The sequence below is a fragment of the Olea europaea genome, unplaced genomic scaffold (assembly GCF_002742605.1).
Source record: "Olea europaea var. sylvestris unplaced genomic scaffold, O_europaea_v1 scaffold221, whole genome shotgun sequence".
Taxonomy (NCBI): Eukaryota; Viridiplantae; Streptophyta; class Magnoliopsida; order Lamiales; family Oleaceae; genus Olea; species Olea europaea.
The window spans coordinates 121,128-145,490 of NW_019240124.1; the positions used below are offsets into that span (position 1 = coordinate 121,128).

Here is a 24,363-nt window from a genome sequence, read left to right on the forward strand (position 1 = left end):
CGGTGGACTTTGTCATAACCGGACCACATGTTCGAACCACACTGTACCATATCCGATGTAAGTAGCATTTTGTACATGAGCAGTTGAAGTTGTAAGTTAAGTGTTCCCCCGATGTCGTCTGTATATGACAATGTAAATATTGTAGTATTGTTTTCATTCTCTTACGCATAAACAGTACTCTTTCTTATGTTCACAATTACAGTACGCAAATAGGCACAACGTACTGCATAACACCCTCGAACCAAACTACAATTTTGTTGTGCATAACATTGTTGTCATTGTTGACACATGTAAATTGAATGTACGGAATTGGAAACGTTCAACCAAAATACATGTTTTCTTTCATATGTATATTACGAACACATCATTTTTAGAGCATAATAATGTCCGCATTGTTCACAAAGTACGTTGAATGTACACATGAGGTTGTGTTCGTTCACCCAAAATACATGTTATAATTCATGTACATACTACGGATACAGAAACTTTGCCAATAAACTCCAACAGTTCATCTGTCGTTCTCGACAGATAGTGCCCTACCATTCTCGATAGTTGTTCAACGGTCCGCTTAACAAAATACAAAATACACATAACATGCCAACGGGAGTTTCCTACATGCTACAGAATTGGTACATACGTAACAAAATCCATCCCTTACAAAAAAAAATACTATACATACATACGTAGAAACCCACACACGCAACAAAGTCGGACTCTTCACTCGGAGCTAACACTTGAACTTTCTTCCCCACTGTCATCATCCGAATCATCTGAGCTGATGACAATTACCTCGGGCGATGGAACGCGACCCTGCCCCTCATCCTCGTGACGTTCAACTTCGTCTGCATCGATAAATGGGACGACCCATTCAAGCACATTTCTTGAAGGCTTACCTGCATCATTTGTAACTTCGTCCAGGTTCGAAAAGGGAACGATAGTGATGGCTCTCCTACCACCATTCGAACTCACTTCCTCATCATTCGAAGAAATTACGATGGGACATAGTGGGGTTGAACTAGGTGTTGGCAAAGGCTCCTCAACTGGCAGCGGTGAAATGCTTCCCGTGGACGATGCCATTGTTTTGATATGAAGAAACAGACTTGAAATATTGTGGTACGTTCCTGCTACAAGATGCCTCACAAAGAGTCTCATGTATCCCACTTCAGGAGTGTAAGCCATGCTGTATATTTGAGGTATTTGAGGACATTTAAAGCAATTTAGCAACCAACCACCATTTCATTTCTACTTAACACTTGATTGACCATTGGTATGATAGTTTAGTGTGATGGTTTAGGGTGTAAGTGTACTTTCACCCCTAGGCTCTATCCATACATGGTGAGAATTATAAGTAAATTGTACCCATGTGCAAGACCTACAATGACAACATTCCTGCAACTGGATTAGCAATCAATTTGGAAGTTAAATTACTTTATTGAATTTTTGTAGTCCTTAGTCATAATTGAATATATTTTTTAAATTCTAAATCATATGAATTGCTTTCAATATTGATAAAATTAATGTCCCTTCCAATGAAGATGAACATTGGGTGACACAACAAGCCATTGTTCAAAAAAATTATAATTTGTACGAACAAGCTAATTTATACTAAAACGCATGTTGAAATAATGTTGGGGCCAACGTAACAAAGATAACAAAGAATTATTCGTACTACAGTAAGGCGAATTTTTAAATAATCATTGTCCACAATCTTTCGACCACGCTCCATTACACACAAAATCATTAGATACCATGATTCATTTGTACAGGTATAACACCTTTAACTCCAATGAAATTAAAATACAACATACTACTACTTCAGCAAGTTGCATGAACATCAATTTAATTAGAGTACAAACAAATGTCCTGTCTCAATATCCCCTCCACTTAACCATATCCCAATATGGAATTGAAGTAATCTAATAACCCTCCTTGAGATCATTAACCACATCATATGGAATAGAAGTAATAGTCTCCACAGTTGCACTTTCATGCATGAACCCAGGTTTGGGTCCCTTTGGCTGTTTTTTGGTACTAATCACTACACCTTTTCTTTTAGCCTCAGCCTTCATTTTGTCTATACTCTTCATCATTCTGCAAAAATTCGTCATCACACCTCGATGAACGCACACGATCAACTCAAAAATCAGTCCTCCGAATGAATGTGCTGCCTACCTGCATTAGGTGTGTGCTAAAGTGAAATGATACAGCAGAGAATGTTCGTAACTATCCATCCAATCAACGTACAAACCAAAAAATTTACTCACCCAAGGAATAGGACACGTGCATGCAATCTAATCACCAAAAAATGAACCAACCCTTTCACATATGACTGGGATGTATAAGAATGATGATATATCATTTTAGTTCTAATGTTGATCAACCGTTTCACATATCATGAACAATACATGCATTATTTTGTTAATGCACTCACATAAAATGAACCAGCAATACCATCCCATACTTGAACTAAACATTTATTATCGCAAAACGATATGTACGCTAGATAAGACAGTTTAACATGTAGCATATGACTGAACAAACCTATACGTCCATAAAACTAACCAAATTAAAAGCATGTCCTTGTTACAAACAACGTATCTACTACTACAACACACCTTACCATACTACTTCAACTCACTTATTTGTTTACTCTCTTTGCCCTTCCCCTCGTGTATGGGTCCGGGTAGGTGGTGCAGGACGTCGAACACGAGTCGATCGCCGCTTGTTTGTGCTGCCCACATTGCCTCCCTTTTCTGGTATGGTCACCTGTCCCGACAACTCTATGGCATCGCCTATATAAAAAAAATTCAGAATTTTAGTGAAACAGTTATGTGTGAAGGAGGCTACATACTCGTGGAATAAGATAGACCCGTTTAAAATAGGCATGTACCGTCCACCTTCGTAACGTCATGGGTCGATGGGGGCTTCCTCGTTGTCGTCCCTAGGGAGCGTGGGGATGGTCTCTCCTGAGTCTAGTTGAAAGCAAATTGGGTTAAATGGACAAACACAATATATGAATTATCATTTGCGTAATGGGGAAGTGATTGGTAATAGAACCAAAATCACAGAAGTTGACAAAATTTACGCACGTACCGTTCACCTCCTGCATGTCACCCTCCTCTGCATGGTCGTCGTCCTATGGGCTCCGTTCGTCTTCACTTTTCCCGTCTAGTTGGAAGACAAAGAAAAATTTATTGAAGGAGTGAAATTGTATACGTTTGCATATGACGAGATGGGATAACAGAAGTTGAAAAAATTACGCCGTCCCGAGGCATCCTCGTCGTCCTCGGTGTCACCAGCACCGGTCTCGCCAGAAGTGTCATGACTGTTGTCTCCACTCTCATCACCCTTAGATTTATCGTCATCGTTGCCCTTCGGTGTCTAAAGGTTATCGCTCGTGGATGTCTCATTGTCCTCGGCCCATGCACCGGACTAGTCGTCATGGCCGTCACTCGCAGCGCTACCGTCATGTCCCCCACTGGGCGGTGCTCCCTCATGGAACTATGGCCCAACAACACTCCTAGCGAGATCGTCCAAAAATTGCACCGGACGATCGGAGAACGGCACCAAACTGACGATGTATGGGAGATCACGCTCGGCTTCTGTGGGACGCAGTGTGGCATGCACGTGCAGCTGTAGAAACAAGGGAGAACGGGTAGTTAAAATATATTGCGTAGTATTCCCAAAAAACAAAATAATTGAAAGGCAAACGAAAAATATCTATGACCTGTACGTCCCCGAAGAACGCATCGTACGTACACTGCTGCAGTTGTTTGGTAGAGGTCCAACACAAAAGCCGGGTTCGGGCACGACCTCATATGCCTAAATCCGTCCGGACGAAAACAAAAAAGTTGTCACATAAGTATCCATCTAAAGAATGCAGAGACCCGTTCTAATACTTACAAACAAAAAATATAAACTTAATGTTGTTCTTACCTGCATGGCAATCGAAAATCCGTGAATTATGTAACTGACGTCCTTCTCGTTCTTCATCTTTGCATCGCTCATTTTACGTACCCAAGTACCCCGGAATCCTTTCAACAAATGCCTATACCCCACTTTTACCCAAGGGTAGGAAAAAAAAGCTCCAAGTCGTCGACGAGGGAAAGTGTATCCTCATCAATGCCAACATTATTGTCCAGAGCAGTGATAACTCTTTTCACAATCAGAGCAAGCCCGAGCTTGTATCTATTTGCCCAGGGTGTCGACGCCCGGACAAAGGTCATCTCCAACTGGGCACCTGAAATCTTCTTCAGTGAGTTGAAATACTTTTCCTTCAGCCTCCTCTTCTCCAATGCCTTTGTGTACCGATCGCCCTCCGAAAACGAGCCAGCATGCAGTCTATCGGGTAAGGTGGCCCTGCACGTTGAACCACAACTCGTGGGACTTATCACAATGGATCCCTTGGCACACAAGTGCCTGGATTAGTTGAGCGGAAAACTGGATCTCCGGAACATCAGTAAGAAACCCGAGGTAGGAGCTATGAAAGTCAGCCCGCAGTCGGTCGTCCAAGTTATTCATCACCGTTTTAATGTACTTCAGGTTGCTCCATTGTTAGATGAGCGCAGGCAACTGTACATTCTCGGGCACCCAAAATTGAAATTTCATCTATTCTGTAGATGAAACGATAATGGTCAAGCCATAATTCAAGAGCAAATGAATATTACAATGAACAAGCGTACTTCTAAAGAGCATACAACCACATCAATCGGAACAAGTAATACGAGAAACGTATAAGAACAGATCATCTACCCAAACTTGCATTAAACATTTATTATGGCGTATTGTGCATGCAATCTTCAACTAAAAAAATGTTACTAAAATTTTTTTAAATGTGCGAAAATACGTGCGGTAATGAGATATGAATGTTGGACACACATGTCCTTTCTAAACGCACATGCAATGTCGTCAGTGCCCACAGTTATGTGTCGAGACACTGTCACAGAAGCCTGTGTCGACAGATGACTGCACTCTGTCATACAGTGGCATCTGTCATCTGTCAAGAATGCCTGCAGCTAACTGTCGGGAATGACAGTTCATCTGTCGGGATTCACCGAACTGTCGAGAAATACTGCAGCCAAATGTCGGGAACAACAGTTCTCAACAGAAATATAGCATACGTATACATGTTGCCCCAACACACAAACTTGGTACATAATAGCGGAAAACCAGTCTTGCGAAAATTCACAAAACACTTTAAAACTTAGATGTTAATGCTACAATGCAAACAGAAATATGTGTTACATATGTATGGTGCCCTATATCAAAATGTAGAACATGTCAAAATCTAGTCATCCCAAAAATCACAATGAAGGTGAAAACGTAGATATTAATTCTACAATGTCATCAGTGTCGCCAAGCAAACAGGTACAAATGTAAACACATCAAAACATCCAAGTAAAAAAGGACCGTTAGAGTAAAAGGCAAGCAATCAAGACTAGTTTTCCCACCAAATCATGCAACTGCTTACCGAGCAATCTAAGAGATATGCAAGGCAGCAAGTTGTTTTGTCAATTTCTTGTGCGCGCTAAGTTCAATACATATTTGTACATCACAAAAACAAGAGAGAAGAAAGTGCTTTCACCACGTCTAGTTGTAGCAGTTGCAAAGCGCTATGGACAAATACGTCTCTTTTCTTCCTCGACACTCCACAACGTTTGGTTTTACAACAAGAGAAAGAAATGTTGTGCATCGAAAACGTATTGAAGAGGAGCATACATTTAAATTACCACATTTCTTGAATACCAATCTCCAAATATTTTAATTATTAAGCATTATAAACAGAAAGCGTATATCAAGTATAACCAAAAGTAATATTAAAGATAATTTATAATGGTCAAATCCCTTATCCTGTTCAATCCCCAAAATTTTCTCTAATACGTCAAACTAAAATTCAACCATAGCTGACGAAATAGCACCATGACAATCTTGAAGCTTGGCATTCGAAAGGAGCCATAAAATAAGTTCAACTGCAAATAGACATGTCATATGAAGTCAAAGTTATATCATTTTCAAAACCTACAACAAAATAATTAGAAGTATCCCACTATCAACATTGTTTTACTTTCTCTTCTTGCTTGAGGCAAGCAAATGAAGGCAGAAGAGATTGAGCAGTGATATAGAAAATAATCGAATTATGTACAGTAACTAATATTAGTCACCTAACAAACGCAAAAAGCGTACAATTGCACTTGATTTTTATCACCGGAAGATGATAATCCTAGCTAATATGTGCAGAAGATGATAATCCTAGCTAATATGTGCAGAAACATTAGCTAGGATATGAGTAGTGTATATAAACTCTAATTCCATACTAGAATCCGAAAACAAAATTAACATAGAGAGCACTTGATTTCACGTGAACTTTTGAAGTTCGAACGCTCAGACGATTTCTAATATTGCTATTCTCTTAAACGTGCTTGATAGCGAGTCGTGGTGCATGTAAAACACACTTAACAAGAACTCAAACGATCGTGGTGCATTTTGTGGTTGGCATGTTCTATTACAGGAAGTGCTTTCAAATCTCTTATTCCTTAAAAATGTTGGAATCGATCTACTCGTAATTGTAGTTTTTCTTTCATTTTTTTTATTTATTTAGTGCTATAATACCTCTAACAAATAACACTACTACACATAGAAAAGGTCCAAATATTCTCATTATCCCAAAGTTCACCTAGAAATTTATAGATAAGGATTGTAAGCTCATTTGAAAACGATTTAGTCTTCTCTAGTTATAATTAAATTACATGTAATGGACTTAAAACCACTCAATTTAAATCTAATAAGGTCAGTCGGGCATCTCCATAATGAAAATACAATAAAGAAAAGTAGAATTATTGTTTTGGTCTAGAAGCGACAATTGTGTACATACCAGAATTAACTATCCACTTTGTCATCACAAGGATTACGATTAATCTTCTTAATAACTTCGTGTACTGGAAGTCTTTTTGCCGTATAGATTAGGGAACAAGAACATATTTCATATTTAATTTATTAAACAATTTTAAATTGCCGATTTCATTAATCATATTAATTAGCCATGGCAATAGGTTTAGAATTGGGTATCAATCATATTCATTTCTCTTGAGCTTTAACTTTAATTAGTTAATAATGTATTCAAAAATAAGCAGTTGACTTCATTAGGTAAGTTTTCAACATCATACGTGGAACTTTATCGAAAGTAGGCATATATAAATATTGCAAGTTAAAAAATTAAGTTTTGTACAGATTTAATATATATTGTACGTATATTCTTTTTTTCTTCTTGTGACAGCAGTCAAACTTAGCATGTAAACTGAATTTTAAACATGTTCTATATTTTGTGGTTGATAGGCAGTCGTGGTGCATTTAAAATAGACTCAACACGAACTCAAATAGAACATGCAACATAGCAAGATACCCAAATAAAACAAGATAAAGTTCAGTGGGTGATTAAGTCTTTGACAATATACATAAACAGCTGGCATCCGTAATTATAAAATATGCGACTGCAAGTAGCTATTGCTAAAAGGAAAACTTTGCTTTTGTATAAGAGGATACATTTCAACTTTTGTTTTTCTAATTCCCACAAAATCCATGTCAGTAAATCGTGATGTACAAGCAGCAAAGTTCGATTCATAATATGCATGTAATAGAAATAATAGAAAATCTACTTCTACATATATGTATTCTCTTTGTAATACTTGAAAATCTCAACTATAGAAAATTGTTGTTTTGTCTTCAATTGAGACATAGTATATTGATATTATTGGTGCAATAAAAAAGGGTGTTTGGTAAAGGAAGTTGCATGAATTTCATTTTATAGATAAAGAAGTTCTTCTGTATTCTGAAAGTCAATTTGTTATATATTTAATTAGTAGAAATCATGTAATACATAATAGATCTAAACATGTTGATGTTAGATTTCATTATTAGAGATGTTATTTCACAAATGATTGTTAAATTCAAAAAGATTTCTCCTCATTTAATCCTGCAGATATTGGTAAGGAAGTGTTGCCTTTGAGTAATATAAATCCTTGGATTGCTTGAGTTTGTTCAATATTAAATGTTGTTGATCATGAGGAAATGATGTTGACCAAGGCAGAACCTATTGCACTGTGAATTGGGACTATTGTACCAAGGTTGAGATACGTTAAATTGATTAATTGATTTTGTCAACTAAACTCGCATTTTCAATTGAAGTTGCACATCTTGGAAACACGTTTTTTTTTCTAAATAAATGGATTTGTTGAAATGCTACCATGTGTCACCTTCTATACCGTTGGATCTGGAGACGTTATGGTGTTTCTATTGTACTCATCCTTTGGTTGATTAATTAGGGAAGTGAAATCGATTGGTTGCATTATGTTCTCTAGGAAAACTAAAAATCTCTCTCTCTCTCTCACACACATATTTTCAAATTTTCTTCATCTTCATCTTCTGAATTTTCTTCTTTTTGAGTGATGAGTATCAACTTAAGGAAAGTTGGACAAAATTAGTGATTCCAGTTGCACGTTCTCGATTTAAATCGAGTGAACTTCTATATTTGAAATGTATTTTCACTGAGAAATGTATAATCTTAAACAATATTATTCCTCAAGGGCCATAGATGAACGAATAGAGGATCATAGAAGTTACGAACACATGCACAATCACATGAATATTCACCAAGATCTGCAATTATTTCATGCATCATTGCAACATATTCTTTTAGCATTCACAAGTGGAATACAAACTTAAAAAAACATCCTTAATCTATCTTTGCAACTAAATGTTATAATTTCAATTGATTCACTTCATAATTTAAGATCGCGTATTGGAACTCACACATCGTACTAAAATAAGAACTGGAATGACAATTACATAACAACAATAAAAAAACTACATACTAGTAAACCGGCAGCTTCAAACTTGATTAATAGAACTATACAAGATTGAAGCTTCATTATGAATAGAGTTCACTTACCAAATCAAATGGTGAGACTAGTGTAGCAGCACTTGTGATGCCGTACAACACATATATTCGTTGCAGGTTTACAATTCGAGGATTTGCTCAACTTATGTATACCATCTTTCTCAGCAGCAGCCACATTATCATCATTATTATAATCACGTTCTACGGTTGTAAACATAGGTAAAAAAATCAGTCTCAAGAGCCATGTTTCTTCCGAAAACATCAATTTACGTTCCTAACTCAACAATGTAGAAGAACTTCCTTTTTTTTCCAAAAAAGAATATGCAAAAGACAAAGAAATCACTAACCTTAACATATTACTACAAAAGACAAAAATCTTGCTTGGCGGTGGAGTGAATGACGGTGGACGTCGTTTGCAATCAATTTCAATTTTCATCTCCACCTCCAATCCACAAAAACCCATACACCCATAAACAAACACATCTATCAACACACACAAATAAACACCAAAATGAAAACCCAATAAATCCTTTTCAAAAAAGGCAAAAACGACAAACGCAACCACAGAAATCAGATTAACTTATATAGGAGTAGTGCTAGGCAGTTGGCGACCGACACCTAGAGACCGGAGCAGTGAGAAGATCGTACTTTGTACTTGTGACGTCGTTTGAGGACTGTGTTTTATAGTTTTCGGGATTCCGTTTTCGGTGAGGTAGAGGAGTTCGCCGGTGGTGATTGATTTTGTCACAGAGAGGAGCGAGGTTTAGGGATTCCGTTTTCTCTTCCTTTCCTTCACGGCATTTTGGGTTCGCCGTCGGTGGTCGATTTCGTCACAGAGAGGAGTGAGTTTTAGGGATTTACGGGTTTTCATTTTCTCTTCCTTTCCTTCACAGCATTTTGGGTTCGCCGACGGTGGTCGATTTTGTCACAGAGAAGAGTGAATTTTAGGGATTTAGAGATTTCGTTTTCTCTTCCTTTCCTTCACGGCAATTTTCTTCTTCAAATGAGGGATTGGGGCATACATTTTCGTTTTTGCTCTGCATTTTTTTCTTGAATAATTCAATTTCCTCTGACAATCTTGCATAATTTTGTATAATTTGTTTGATTGGTCAAATCTCATTTAATTAGAATATATTGGGTATTTAAATTTAGCTTTAAGGCCAAATATGTCTAAAATTGACATTCTTGCAATGTCAAAAAAAAGTGACATTTTTTGTAAATACAAAGCCAAAAGTTGACTATTTTGATAATTTTCTCATTTTTTTTTTTTTCTGAATCAGGGGGGAATATATATATCCAAGAGACAGACACATATATGAACAATAGCAGCACTACCTAATGTTACATTACAAGGCAATGACTTTAAAATCTTGCACCTGTATTCTGCTGAATTTGCTTCTCTCAAATATAGTTATGTTTTGAGTTCTTCCCTCCCACCCCCACCGCCCATTTCCGGGTGCCAAATGATATACATACGAATCAGAAGAAACACGAAGGGGTACCGATAATCTATGGATACAGAACAATGAGGGAGGCTAAGTCGTCAAAGCGTCAGGAAGATTGGTTGGAGCTCCAAGCACCTTACCACCAACATCCGGGAAATTTTCATGACTGGGCAGCGGATTTACCTTTCCATTAACATCTATGTCGACAGGATATTTGAGAAGATGGCCTTGCAATGGAGTGAACTCGTCAGCTACATATTTCTTCCAGTTAGTTTCAGCAATACGATTTACATACTTGACACAATCCAAACTTCCAGGCTCCTTCAAGCAATCGTCAATATTTCCCATGTGCTCTGCCCAAAGTGACATTCTGTATCCGTAAATCTGCAAACACACAGAGGTCAGGCCCCGTTTTAATCATAAGCGTTTCACCGTTGTGGTGGATGAAAAAGATCGGTTCATTTTCCAAAAAGAAAGATCAGCTGCAACTATTAGGCAATTTTAGACAATGAGCATGCTTGGCTAAGAACTAACATGTTGTATAACTACAATAATGGCTAACCTGGCCATGTGGATGAGCCTTCTTTTTCGCCCAAGTTTGATGAGGCTGAAAAGCGCCCATGGCAATCTCTGTATCTCTTGAACCGGCCATAGATCGTTGGTTTATATTTGCAGATCCGAGTATCACGTAGTCATCGTCCACTATCATTCCCTTGGCATGTACATAAATCATGAATCTTCCAAATTTTTGTGAAGCTGACACCTGCGGAAGTTCTATTTCATATCTTCGGGGTTGATAAAGAGACTGAAGCAGCAAAAACTTTTTCCTTGGTTTCTTTGTTATTGATAATTTTGAATGAAAATATATTAAAGAACGTTAGAGATGACATGGTACAGTTCAAACAATAAAGTGAATAATATTTCATCTCAGTAACATGAATAGAACATGCATATACAAGAATTATGGTTACCTGCCAATATAGAATTTCTTGTACAGAGGCAGAAGTGGGAACACCTTCAGGCCACATTGGGACTACAACATAAACTGTGAATCTCTGCTTCGCCCTGATTTTACTGGTAATCTTTAATGCCAGCTCCATTGGGATTAAGTTATCAGCACCTAAGGAGACAATAAAAGTTTATCCAAGGAAAGAGACTGTTATATGAGAGTTCAAAGACTAAATATGGACAACCTAAATACTTATAAGCTCGACCTAATTAGGTTGATCACCCCCACTGCATTTTAATTTTTGTTATAGTAAATTGTGTTTTCAAAACAAGTAGCATTTCTTCCTTTTTGTTGATTATCATTTTGGGACTCAATTAGATAAGTAGTCATTTAAGAGCTTCGCCTATGTATATAAATTGGATATCCCAATGCCTTCCAAGCCAGTGTAAAACTAGAATTTCTTAAAAAAAAAAAAAAATGGAGCTTCACCTGCATGTTTGTAGGAGGGCCAAGCATAAGATGACCCAAGGAAATATTGATTCTCAATGTATATGAAATGTTGGGCAGATCTTATCGCCTGAATATAAGCCGTTTGAATGCTCTTGTCAATCACCAGGTTTTTGGCACAGACTAGGTTCTGAAACAGAGAACATTCGAAAAATTGTTTATCACCATAAACAACGAACCAATTTGCATGCGGATAAGCAAGTTCATGATTATTGTGATCTATTGTGTTTGGTATACGAATTTAGACAGTATTTGACAGAAATGAAGTAAAAATCTTATCGTATCGTTCAATATTGTGTACGAAGAATGCTTGTGGAGTTCAAAACGACAAAAGTAAAGTTTAATTCATACTTGGGCCTCAGCCATATGGACGTTCTTGGGAAATCCTTTCAAAGAACCCGAATCTATGGATCGGAAAACCTGTTGACGTCAATATAACCTATCAAGAAGAAGTTTAGTCGCCTAAAATCTAAAGAGATTCTTTTGGCAAGAAATTCTTATGAACCTGAATACTCCAGTTTTCAGGATCATCTTCTCGGGTAACCCATAATGATGGATGGTCATTCGGGAACCAATTTGCATGCGGATAAGCAAGTTCATGATTATTGTGATCTATTGTGTTTGGTATACGAATTTAGACAGTATTTGACAGAAATGAAGTAAAAATCTTATCGTATCGTTCAATATTGTGTACGAAGAATGCTTGTGGAGTTCAAAACGACAAAAGTAAAGTTTAATTCATACTTGGGCCTCAGCCATATGGACGTTCTTGGGAAATCCTTTCAAAGAACCCGAATCTATGGATCGGAAAACCTGTTGACGTCAATATAACCTATCAAGAAGAAGTTTAGTCGCCTAAAATCTAAAGAGATTCTTTTGGCAAGAAATTCTTATGAACCTGAATACTCCAGTTTTCAGGATCATCTTCTCGGGTAACCCATAATGATGGATGGTCATTCGGAACAGTTGTGGAGGGACTGGTTATCCACGAAATGCGTTCAATCTTTATCAAAGCATCATCATGCCAATGTGATATTCTTTTAAAATGTCGTCCAATCTCCAACCATTTTGTGGCTTTCCTCCACCTTTGCTCGAAGTTTGTGAGCACATCATAAGCAGCTGGTCCTTCAATTTTGCAGTGTAAATCATGCCATGGTTGTCTTGGGCTCTTTGTTCCTGGCTATTACAGAACAAGAATCAAGCTATATCGATCACAAAATTAAAAGGACAAAAAAGCATATGATCGTAAAACTGCATTATGCATACGTCATAATGAATATATGAACTTTTTTTTTTCTTTGAGGAGAATAATTATAGAGATGCTTACAGGAAATGTCGGATTATGAAAATCATCCTCAAAGACAGTGTTGAGATCACGAAATAATCGATGTTCAGGTGTATCATAGCGGCCATCACAGAGGTCAAGACCACCGATGAAAGCAGTTATCTTCCGATTATTGCCTTGGCCTTGAGTGTCCACAATCACACATTTCTGGTGGTGCGTATAAAGTGTTCCTACAACCTGAGTAATAAAGAACATTATCATAAATGCACTTTTCTGCTGGTGAAGTTATCTACTTTAGAATTTTCTCTCAATGGGAAGCCTAATGAAGAGAAATTTTTAAGCAGCAGTCTTGACTCGAAGCTAACATTCGTTTATAACCAAATAATTACTGAGTTTGAACTGAAAGGAATGCACGAAGAAATTGATAATACATATTAAGGCATGCCTGTTGCTTGAAAATGCTAAGTTTACTGCTTGCATATCGAGGTGACAGCACACAAATGACAGATGAGTGCTTGAAAAACTTCCGAGTTTCTTCATCATGAGTTTGCATTACTCCTGCCTGCACTAAAAATGGCAATCAAAACGATCAATAGAATGACAAAAGGAAAATAAATGAATGTTAAATGTTACTTTGGTACTTCTTTTGCCATGCTATGACTAATCCAACATTATCTGACAACTTGGTATGGTACAACATATTTCTATGAGTTGGAAACGAGCATGACTTTATGATAACTGATACAAGTTCTAATTTTTAAGTACCAATCAACAGCAATAATATACTGATAAAGTAACATGACATTTCTCCTTCCACATCAAATTTCAGTTACATTATGTTCTTCTTGTAATTGCATCACTTGGACTATTATTAGCTCACTGTCATTACGAATATGACTTGTTCGCTGTTTCAACAAATCTCCATATCCTAAAATTTGCCGAACTAATCCATAACCAATTCTGAGCAAGATAATTGAACAGCAGCAACGTCATCAACATTTGGCAGTTCTTAAGTTCATTTCTACCATACTTTTGATATTCCCTCACGGGCATGTAATTCTAAACTTGAAGTAGAAATCAGAATGGAGATATGGGATAAGAAAACAAACCTTGGTATATATCTTGCTGCTTATGCTAATTAGTCATTGTGTTTCGACATGGGAATAGAAATGCGCGTACACTTATACCCAACAGCAAATAGAAAACATCTTCCCCCAACTACAATTGGAGTTTAATTCGGAAAGGGTGTGGGACAAATTGTTGGTAAATTTAATTGGTAGTGTATGGAGTGGAATTGGGCTCCCATTTACTGTATTTGTGTTTTAGACACCGGATTTACGCTTACCGTATTTGACAATTGCTTACCATATTTGACAGTTCAATTCACCGTATATGGCAGCTTACCGTATATGCCAGACAGCTCACCGTATTTGGTAGCTTACGTATATGCCAGGCACCTTACCGTATTTGCACCTTATCGTATATGTTGCCTACCGTATTTGCAGAAAGCTCACCATATATGGCAGCTCACTGCATTTGCAGGCGAAACTCACCATATTTGCACAAAATTTGTATAAAGTATTTTTATTCATACACTAACTAAAACAACACAAATTTTTTCACTTACAAATAGAAATACCGTATATGTGAAATCTATTTTTCACACATATAACGAATTAGAAAAAAAAATTATTTTATTTATCTATTTCTAACATAAATTTAACAAACAATATAACATAAATTTAACAAACAATATATGAGTCAAGTATGTTGCAAATGTGTAAATCGTTAAATAAATAAATCTGTAAAAATAAAATGCAAACTAAATAAATAGCAGATAAATTTTCATCACGAGGCCTGTGTAAACACAGTTTCCTTAAAACAAATTCGCCCCCTCACCGTAGTGCTAGAGGTTTAGTTCGAGCGCCTGTCTCCTAGGATATAATGGTAACCAGCAGAATTCGAGCATTGCGATTCTACTCCGACGAACTCGACGAGTGTTCGAGCAATATCACCTTACTGGAATGGATACATGAGGAGACGGAACAAAAACAAAAAATAGAACTGTATCTGAGTTTAAACTGTTGGAAATTGCAGACGAAAATTTCAGTATATAAACTGCTGGAAATTTAGTGAAATTATATAGGTTGAATCTGACTATTAGTTTCTGCATTAACCATTGCAGTTTTTGGAGTTACACTTCGATTTCGACCATTGGAGTTTTAGGAGTTTCAGATACTCAAAAGAAGGTCCGAAGGCTATTTCTGTCTGTGATTTGCACCCCCCTACGCGCGCACGTGGAGATAGCCTCTATACTACACATGATCACTCCATTCCAATACATAACCATATATAAAGTGGTTTTGGTTTCCATGTTTTTCCTATGTGGGACAAAGTTAACTATAGTTTTCCCACCAACATAGACCATTTCCAACGGTCCACTTTAAACTCCAATTTCTCATTCACCCGAACTTCATTTTTGACAAATAAATACATGACTTCGATATTCTCGCGGAGGACAACACATATCAACTTTGATATTCCAAATTGGACTAACGGGTCCCCCAAAAATTGTGCCAAAAGTGAGTCGTTCTCTCATTTTTTCCAACAATCCCCCACGTGAATAAAAATTGGGAGAGACACGAAATGTGAGACATAAGATTTTGTGATAAAGTTCAACAGTTGAATCCTACATAGGATAGGTAGGTGTTGCCCTTTAAACCCTCCCTTATGAAAGCATATTTATTTTACTGGCTGACCAATAGATGCGATTTAAACTGTTCTGCCGTTTGTGTAAACGATGATAAACTTTACACAGGATTCTTCTTAACACCCTTCAGTTCTCATTATTATGTTCGTTTTGGCCATGAATATATGCCTGGTTCTGTGAGAGTTTCTAAGAATTGAGCCCCACACAATTCTTTTAGAAGCGGCCCCACTTCTTTCTCACATAGGTGATTTTTTATTACAAGTAACCCACATTACTTGACTTGATTTTCGACGCGTAAGAATCATTAAAAGCCTATTGCTTAACCTTCATCCTTACGGGCATCACTGTTATATCATAGGAATGGACAGGAGGTGATACCCCTACAGTGATTTTATCAAGTCTTTACAGTTAGATTGTCCCTTAAACCTAGATCTTGGGATCTTCAGTTAACTAGGTTGGGTTTCCTTTGTAATGACTTATTCTTTTAAGGGCTTGAGTCTCATTCCTTTCGATAATTTCCCAACTAACTCTCTATTTAACCCATTGGTTAGCAGATCCGCAATGTTATCCTTTGACCTAATATAGTCAATTGTAATAACTCCAGTTGAGAGTAGTTGTCTAATGGTATTGTGTATACGACGTATATATCTAGACTTACCATTGTACATGTTACTCTGTGCTCTTCCTATTGCTGATTGACTGTCACAATATATGCAAATTGCAGGCACAAGTTTGGACCATCTTAAAATATCCTCTAAGAAGCTGCGCAACCATTCGGCCTCTTCACCACATTTATCTAGGGCTATAAACTCAGATTCCATCTTAGATCTGGTTATAACCGTTTCCTTAGAGGATTTCCACGAGATGACAGCACTTCCCAAAGTGAACACATATCTACTGTGGACTTTGAGCCTTTTATATTAGATATCCAATTAGAATCACTATATCTTTCAATGACTGTTGGATGTCTAGTGTAGTATATTCCATAGTCACGAGAATATCTTAAGTACCTCAGTACTCTTACTATACCTTTCCAGTGATCATTTCCTGGATTACTCGTATATCTACTCAATTTATTGATTGTGTAGGCTATGTCTAGTCTTGTACAACTCATTAAGTACATTAGACTTCCAATAATCCTTGAGTATTCTACTTGAAAGACACTTTCACCCTTATTTTTTTTTATAGATGTTGACTTGTATCTATTGGTGTTCTGGCCAAGCCAGTATCATCCTTACTGAACTTTTCCAAAATTTTGTCCACATAATGTGACTGGTTTAGAACAAGCTCATCTAATGTTCTTGAGTTTTTTACTCCAAGTATAACATCAGTTAAACCCATGTCTTTCATATCAAATCTTGAATTTAATATATTTTTAGTGGATTCAATCATCTTATTGTTACTACCAACAATAAGCACGTCGTCAACGTAAAGACATAAAATGTCATAGCCATCTTTAGTGTCTTTGACATAAACACATTTGTCATATTCATTAATTTTAAATCCACTCTCTATCATGATATTGTCAAATTTTTCATGTCATTGTTTGTGTGCTTGTTTTAAGCCATATAGTGATTTCACCAATTTACAGACTTTCTTTTCCTATCCTGGTGACGAAAACCCCTCGGGTTGTTCCATGTAAATTTCTTCTTCTAAATCTCCATTTAGAAAAGTAGTTTTAATATCCATTTGATGTACTTCTAGATTTTGCAAAGCAGCAATCGCAAGCATCACCCTAATAGATGTTATTATCGTCACTGGAGAATACGTATCAAAGTAATCAAGGTCTTCCCTTTGTTTGTAACCTTTTATTACTAATCTGGCCTTATATTTTTTGATAGTTTCATCTGCTTTTATTTTCCTTTTTAAAATCTATTTGTAGCAAAGTGGTTTGCATCCAGGAGGAAGATCCACTAGCTTCCATGTATGATTTTGTAGTATGTAATCTATTTCACCTTTAATGACGTCTTTCCATTGAGGTCCTTCTGAGGAATTCACAGCTTCTTGATAACTTTGAGATTTGATTTCTAGCATATAGGTCAGAAAATCAGGACCATAAGACTTTTCTGTCCTTTTCCATTTGTTGCGTCTAACATCAGTCTTCTCTTCTAATTCTTCGTCATGATTATTTTCAGTCATTGTCTCATATATTCGTTTAGAGAAGTTGGCTTCCTCTTTGGACTTGTATGGAAATACTTTTTCAAAGAATGAAGCATTCCTCGATTCCATTACCGTGTTTTTGTGTATGTCTGGAATTTTTGAATCATACACAAGAAATCGATAAGCACTGCTATTACGTGCATAGCCAATGAAGACGTAGTCTATAGTTTTCAGGTCTATCCTTACCTTCTTTGGTGTTGGAACAACCACTTTTGCAAGACACCCCCATACTCGCAAGTGTTTATAAGTAGACTTTCTTCCTTTCCATAACTCATAAGGGGTCTTTTCCAATTTCTTTCGGGCCACCTTATTTAAAAGGTAATTTGCTGATAACACAGCTTCCTCCCACATGTTTTGAGGTATCCTAGAACTTACTAGCATTACATTCATCATTTCTTTTAAGGTACGATTTTTTCGTTCAGCTGCACCGTTTTGTTGCAGTGAATAAGGTGCGGTGGTTTCATGTATGATTCCGTGTTATGCACAGAAATCAGCAAACTGTGCTCCATACTCACCACCTCGATCATTTCGTAGTATCTTAATTTTCTTATTAAGTTGAGTTTCAACTTCATTTTTATAGAGAACAAATTTCTCTATAACTCCATCCTTGCTTTTAAGCAGACACACATAGCAGTATTTTGTGCCATCGTCGACAAATGTAATAAAATACTTGTTGCCACCTCTTGTTTGTACAAGTTTTAAGTCACAAACATCACTGTGAATTAAATCAAGTAGTTCTGTGTTCCGTTCAACTGACTTAAAGGATGATCTTGTCAATTTTGTCTCAACACAAGTTTCACACTTATGTTCGAAATCATTATGGAACTTGGGTATGCAATTCGAGTTAACTAGTCCACGTAAAGTATCATAGTTAACATATTCTAGTCTACCATGCCACAAATTGGAAGATTCAAGCAAATAAGCAGAAGAATTTGATTTATTCAATTTTGGTTTGACAACCATTACATTCAACTTAAACATACCGTCGGAAACATAATATTTTCTGACAAACATTCCACTTTTTGATAGAGTGACTTTGTTTGATTCAAATACAATGCGAAAACCATGCTCATTCAAAAGCTATCCAGACACTAAATTCTTACGAATTTTCGGCACATATAGCACATTTTTTAGAGTCAGCTCCTTTCCCGAGGTCATCTTTAGAATCACTTTTCCTTGACCCTTGATTTCAGAGGTTGCTGAATTTCTCATGAACAGCTTCTCCCCGTTCTCAATTGCTTCGAACATAGCAAACTACTCTTTATCAGAGTACACATGCCTTGTAGCACCGGTGTCAATCCACCACTCTTTAGAGTTTGAACCCACCATGTTCACTTCAGAAATAACAGCTGCAAGATTCATTTCTGAGACATCTTGTGCCATGTAATCAACCATATTTGCTTCTTTCGTCTTCTTCTTTAGCATTCTGCACTCCGAAGACTTGTGGCCTACTTTGTCACAATTGAAGCATTTCCCTTGAAATTTCTTCTTAGAAATTCCACCTTTCGGTCCGTGCTTGGTCTTTTTACCACCGGATGGCCCAAACTTGTTTTTGTAAGTCTTACTGCTTTGATCATGCTCCACAACATTGACTTTAGCTACACCAGGATTAAACCACTTCTTTTCTGAACTTTTGTTGTCTTCTTCAATTTGAAGTCTAACAATAAGTTCTTCAACATTCATTTCTTTTCGTTTGTGTTTCAAATAATTTTTGAATTCTTTCCATGCGGGGGACAATTTTTCAATAATTGCTGCCACTTGAAAGGTTTCACTCAACACTATCCCTTCTACATAAATTTCATGAAGAATCACTTGGAGTTCTTACACTTGACTGATAACAGTTTTGGAGTCCACCATCTTATAGTTTAGGAATCTACCGACTATAAACTTTTTAGCCTCGACATCCTCAATTTTGTATTTCCGGTCCAAAGACTCCCACAACTCCTTAGCAGTTTTCATCGTGCTATACACATTGTATAGCGTGTCTGCTAAACTATTCATAATGTAGTTTTGGCATAAAAAGTCCGAATGCTTCCAAGCATCAAGTGCACTGACTGCTTGAATATCTCCTTCTCCTTCATTGAGTACAGAAGCAATTTCAGTCAAGAATCTCACAAGATTCAAGGTGGTCAAGTAAAACAGTATTTTTTGCTGCCACCTCTTGAAATTCAAGCTATTGAATTTCTCCAGTTTCTCTCCATAATTAACCGAAACAGTAACCGTTTGGCCAGTTGTTGGAGCCAAAATTTGACTCACAACACGACTAGGCAAGTTAGCCACAACAGAGCTTGGCCCTTGAGCCATAGTAGAGCTCACAACTTGATTTCCAGCAGGAACAGTTTGGGTCACATCCATATTGATTGGTTCGGCAGCCATTTCTAAAAATGAAACAATTATTAGTTTTCAATAAACAAATAAACTTGTTTACTACCAATATGTATTAAGAAATTTGTCTTAAATTTGTTGGTAAATTTAATTGGTAGTGTATGGAGTGGAATTGGACTCTCATATACCATATTTGTGTTTTAGACACCGGATTCACGCTTACCGTATTTGACAATTGCTTATCATATTTGACAGTTCAATTCACCGTATTTGACAGCTTACCGTATATGTCAGGCACCTTACCATATTTGCACCTTACCGTATATGCTACCTACCGTATCTGTAGAAAGCTCACCGTATATGGCAGCTCACCGTATTTGCAGGCGAAGCTCACCGTATTTGCACAAAATTTATATAAAGTATTTTTATTTATACACTAACTAAAACAACACAAATTTTTTCATTTACAAATAGAAATACCTTATATGTGAAATCTATTTTTCACACATATAACGAATTAGGGAAAAAAACCGTTTATTTTATTTATCTATTTCTAACATAAATTTAACAAATAATATATGAGTCAAATATGTTGCAAATGTGTAAATCGTTAAATAAATAAATATGCAAGAATAAAATGCAAACTAAATAAATAGCAGATAAATTTTCAACCCGATGCCTGTATAAACACAGTTTCCTTAAGATAAATTCGCCCTATCACCGTAGTGCTAGAGGTTTAGTTCGAGCGCATGTCTTCCAGGATACAACGGTAACCAGCAGAATCAGAGCATTGCGATTCTACTCCGGTGAACTCGACGAGTGTTCGAACAATATCACCTTACTGGAATGGACACAGGAGGAGACGGAACAAAAACAGAAAATAGAACTGTATCTGAGTTTAAACTGCTAGAAATTATTTAGGCTAAATCTGACTATTAGTTTCTGCATTAACCATTGCAGTTTTTGGAGTTATACTTCGGTTTCGACAATTTGCAGAACGCGGACAATCCAAACTGACCAGTTTTTGCTCCGTTCGTTTTGACATTCGTGTGCGTAGCTCGTGCTCGCACCCAAGTTCAAGGTCCGAAAGCTATTTTTGTCCGTGATTTGCACCCCTCCCTGGATGCGCACATGGAGAGAGAGCCTCTATGCTACACATGATTGCACCATTCCAATGCATAGCCATATATAAAGTGTTTTTGATTTCCATGTTTTTCCTATATGGGACAAAGTTAACTATAGTTTTCCCACTAACATAAATTATTTCCAATGGTTCACTTTAAACTTCAATTTCTCATTCACCGAGCTTCATTTTTGACAAATAAATACATGACTTCAATGTTCTGCGGAGGAAAACACATATCAACTTTGATATTCCAAATTGGACCAACGAGCCCCACCGAAAATTGTGTCAAAAGTGAGTCGTTCACTCATTTTTTCTAACACGAATGACAATAGCTAAATAATTTAAAATTATGTTTTTATTCATTCCATTCTCCATTTTATATAAAAGTCATCCTAAATATCTCCTTCTAAGCTGCTCACTTCACCATTTTTCTAAAATTTGCACCTGCATTTAACTAAGCTCTCAAGATTGAGAATCGTGATACTAGTATCAGATAGCAAACAGCACTACATACGATGGATGCCAAAAACCATTATCAGACAATCTATACCAGATAACCTTTCTGGTATAAAAAACATTGACAAGACAAAGACTCAATTATGAAAAAAGTGTACGTGACAGACTTCGGAAAAATTGAGTCCGCACTATGACGAGATGTGATTAAGACTAAATTTAGTTAAATGCTCGCATCCATCACTCAAATTTAATCTTCTAAATGAGGCGTTCAACAATATATATAGGGGGTGTTTGAGCCACATTATTTTGATAATAATGCATTCTTGAATAATGTATTGATGAGAAATGTGTGGTTAAAAAATAAAGAAATTTTTTTGATCTGCGTGTAATATTATTTTATTGAAAAATGTGTGATTAAAATGATATCAAATCACTGTTTAAAAATATATTTTTTTGAAATAATTTGGCAGGCCGATATTCATAATTAAAATTCTTACCGTGTTAATGAAGAACTTGCTGTGAGAAGTCTTGTCATCCCAAACCAAAAGCAATACCCTTACCCCTTCTTGAGACTTGTACTTGAGCAACTCTCCCAAATTCAAAAACCCTCCTTCCGGCAATGGCTTGGTTTGCTCTCTCACCAGCTTAACCTTGTGGTATATCGACCATCCAATGACGTACACCACATGGTGAGCTTCCAATATCGCATGGCAAATATCCTCCCAACAGTTTTCGTGCTCGAAAATCCTCTTCTCATCCAATTCTATCTCCGGCAGCATTCCGTCCTGAACGTGTGCATCTTGATACAATGTCAGCTTCCCCCCATGGCGCAATGGGAAATAACTCTTCTTCAATCCATAATCCTCCAAAATACCATTTGAATAAATCGGATTTTTGGAACAAGGAATGAAGGTCATTTGCAATCTAATCGCTGTATCGGGTTTCGGAGGCTTCCCATAGGATCCGATAATTGGGACCCACTCGTCAATGAACTCACCGGAGGCGATCCTCTTGGCGGAGACGGTGGCGACGCCGATTAAATCCGCGCCAAACACATCATTATCTTTCACCTGAAATTCCACCTGCGATACAGGATGAGCTAACGGGATCTTAAAATGCTCATTCCATTCTGGGGTCTGCGAATTAGAGATCACTCGCGTACTCGCCACCCGAGCTCCGGCTAGGCAAACCGTAACATAAGGATCACTCGTGATGATCTTGTGATGATGCTGGTGATTTTTCCGGCGCGAGGAACTAAAGAGATTTCCACAAACGTCAAATGCTGTGAGACAGCGTCGGAACGGCTCCGTTACCAGGTCCATATTTGGCAAACAACGAGCTTCGAGAATCTTGAGATCAAGGTCCCCATGGAGGTAAATAATATTCTCTGAACTCTCCTCTGCCATATTTAGATTGAAAAGAATAACAATCTAATGGGCTGTAGCGGACGGCGGTGGTTCTGATGTTAGCCAACGGTGGGGGAGTGGAGGTTGATGAATGGAACAGTGATAATGGGTTTCGGGTTTCTTTTCATGTTACAAAGGGAGGACGGCAGTTATATTTCTGTTTAACATTAGTTGACACGTGGATAACCAAATTTGAACTATGTGGACCCCATGTTTTATTCAACTTAAACACTGTGTGAGGTCAACGCTTGGTTTCGTGAAAGAAAAGGAAGTTCTATTTCTTGATTTTAGGTTTTTTCTTATTTAAAGCGAGAATAAAGGAAATGTTTGACATTCATCATTGCGTACACAATCTCCGCCCAATAAGGTAAAAGTGTCATTTCTAACAAAGGTGTGATTTTTGTACAACTTTTGCTTGAACCCACATGTTTTGCATGCATTGAACATCATGTCAAATATCTATCTAACAACGTAAAATCATACGTAATCATTTAAATCTCTTCTTAAACACTAATAAATATGCATAGATGATCATCAATGTGCTAGATTTCTTCCATACAAGAAACTCATAAGTAAAATTAGAACATATGGGCAAAAAAAAGTTCAACAAAATAAAGAAAGAATGAAGATATTATTTTCTCCTAAAAATTTGATAGCAAATTAACAAAAACTAGTTCTCTACATCTTATAACCATAGGCTGCATTTTTCTTTTTCATCCACACTATTTTCTTTCCTACCTTACAGAAATATTGACTCCAAATAAAAAGATTACCAATAACAATAAATACAGACATTAATACACCTTTTTGTATTTCAAATCCTGACTTGAGTCTCTGATTCCACATAGCATCCAAGATTGACTTCTAAAATTGAATGATTTAGAGAGGCCAAAATGGGTTGCCATGAAACTGGAATTAAAGCTAAGGCTCTACAGAGTAGGTATGGGCAATGGTGCAACTTGTAGTAGGAGGAGCTGCCTTTATCATGATGCTTTGAATGAATGCTATCATCTGTACAAAAACAAAACTTCAGTGCAATGAATTTATAGTTGAACCACTACATATTCATGCATCAGTATTTTATCCCCCCACCCCCTCGCC

General features: G+C 36.9%; 2 protein-coding genes across 2 annotated transcripts in view; both read right to left on the minus strand.

Annotated features, from left to right (window-relative positions):
* Window positions 1-10,182: 10,182 nt before the first annotated feature.
* LOC111380831 (phospholipase D delta-like) lies at window positions 10,183-23,463 on the minus strand. Its single transcript, XM_023004486.1, has 9 exons — window positions 22,354-23,463; window positions 13,511-13,641; window positions 13,122-13,347; window positions 12,693-12,974; window positions 12,539-12,607; window positions 11,777-11,924; window positions 11,227-11,458; window positions 10,901-11,123; window positions 10,183-10,722 (listed from the first exon to the last, which is right to left on the minus strand). Exons 1-9 carry the CDS (start codon window positions 23,260-23,262, stop codon window positions 10,429-10,431), a joined length of 2,514 nt encoding a protein of 837 aa, XP_022860254.1. The 5' UTR covers window positions 23,263-23,463; the 3' UTR covers window positions 10,183-10,428.
* A 411-nt stretch (window positions 23,464-23,874) lies between these two features.
* Window positions 23,875-24,363, minus strand: part of LOC111380785 — a 12,577-nt gene continuing 12,088 nt past the window's right edge. The window contains exon 12 of the mRNA XM_023004422.1: window positions 23,875-24,273. Within this exon, the coding sequence (XP_022860190.1) occupies window positions 24,184-24,273 (90 nt within the window). The 3' untranslated portion in view covers window positions 23,875-24,183. The remainder of the gene's footprint in view (window positions 24,274-24,363) is intronic.

Bases quoted from the DNA above. Each gene is read 5' to 3' on its own strand.
- LOC111380831 (XM_023004486.1), bottom strand. From the start codon at position 23,262: ATGGCAGAGGAGAGTTCAGAGAATATTATTTACCTCCATGGGGACCTT. The intron at 13,642-22,353 runs GTAAGAATTTTA...TTTTTAGTGCAG, and splicing joins GCAAGTTCTTCATTAACACG to GCAGGAGTAATGCAAACTCA. The intron at 11,925-12,538 runs GTATGAATTAAA...TCTCTGTTTCAG, and splicing joins TCCATATGGCTGAGGCCCAA to AACCTAGTCTGTGCCAAAAA.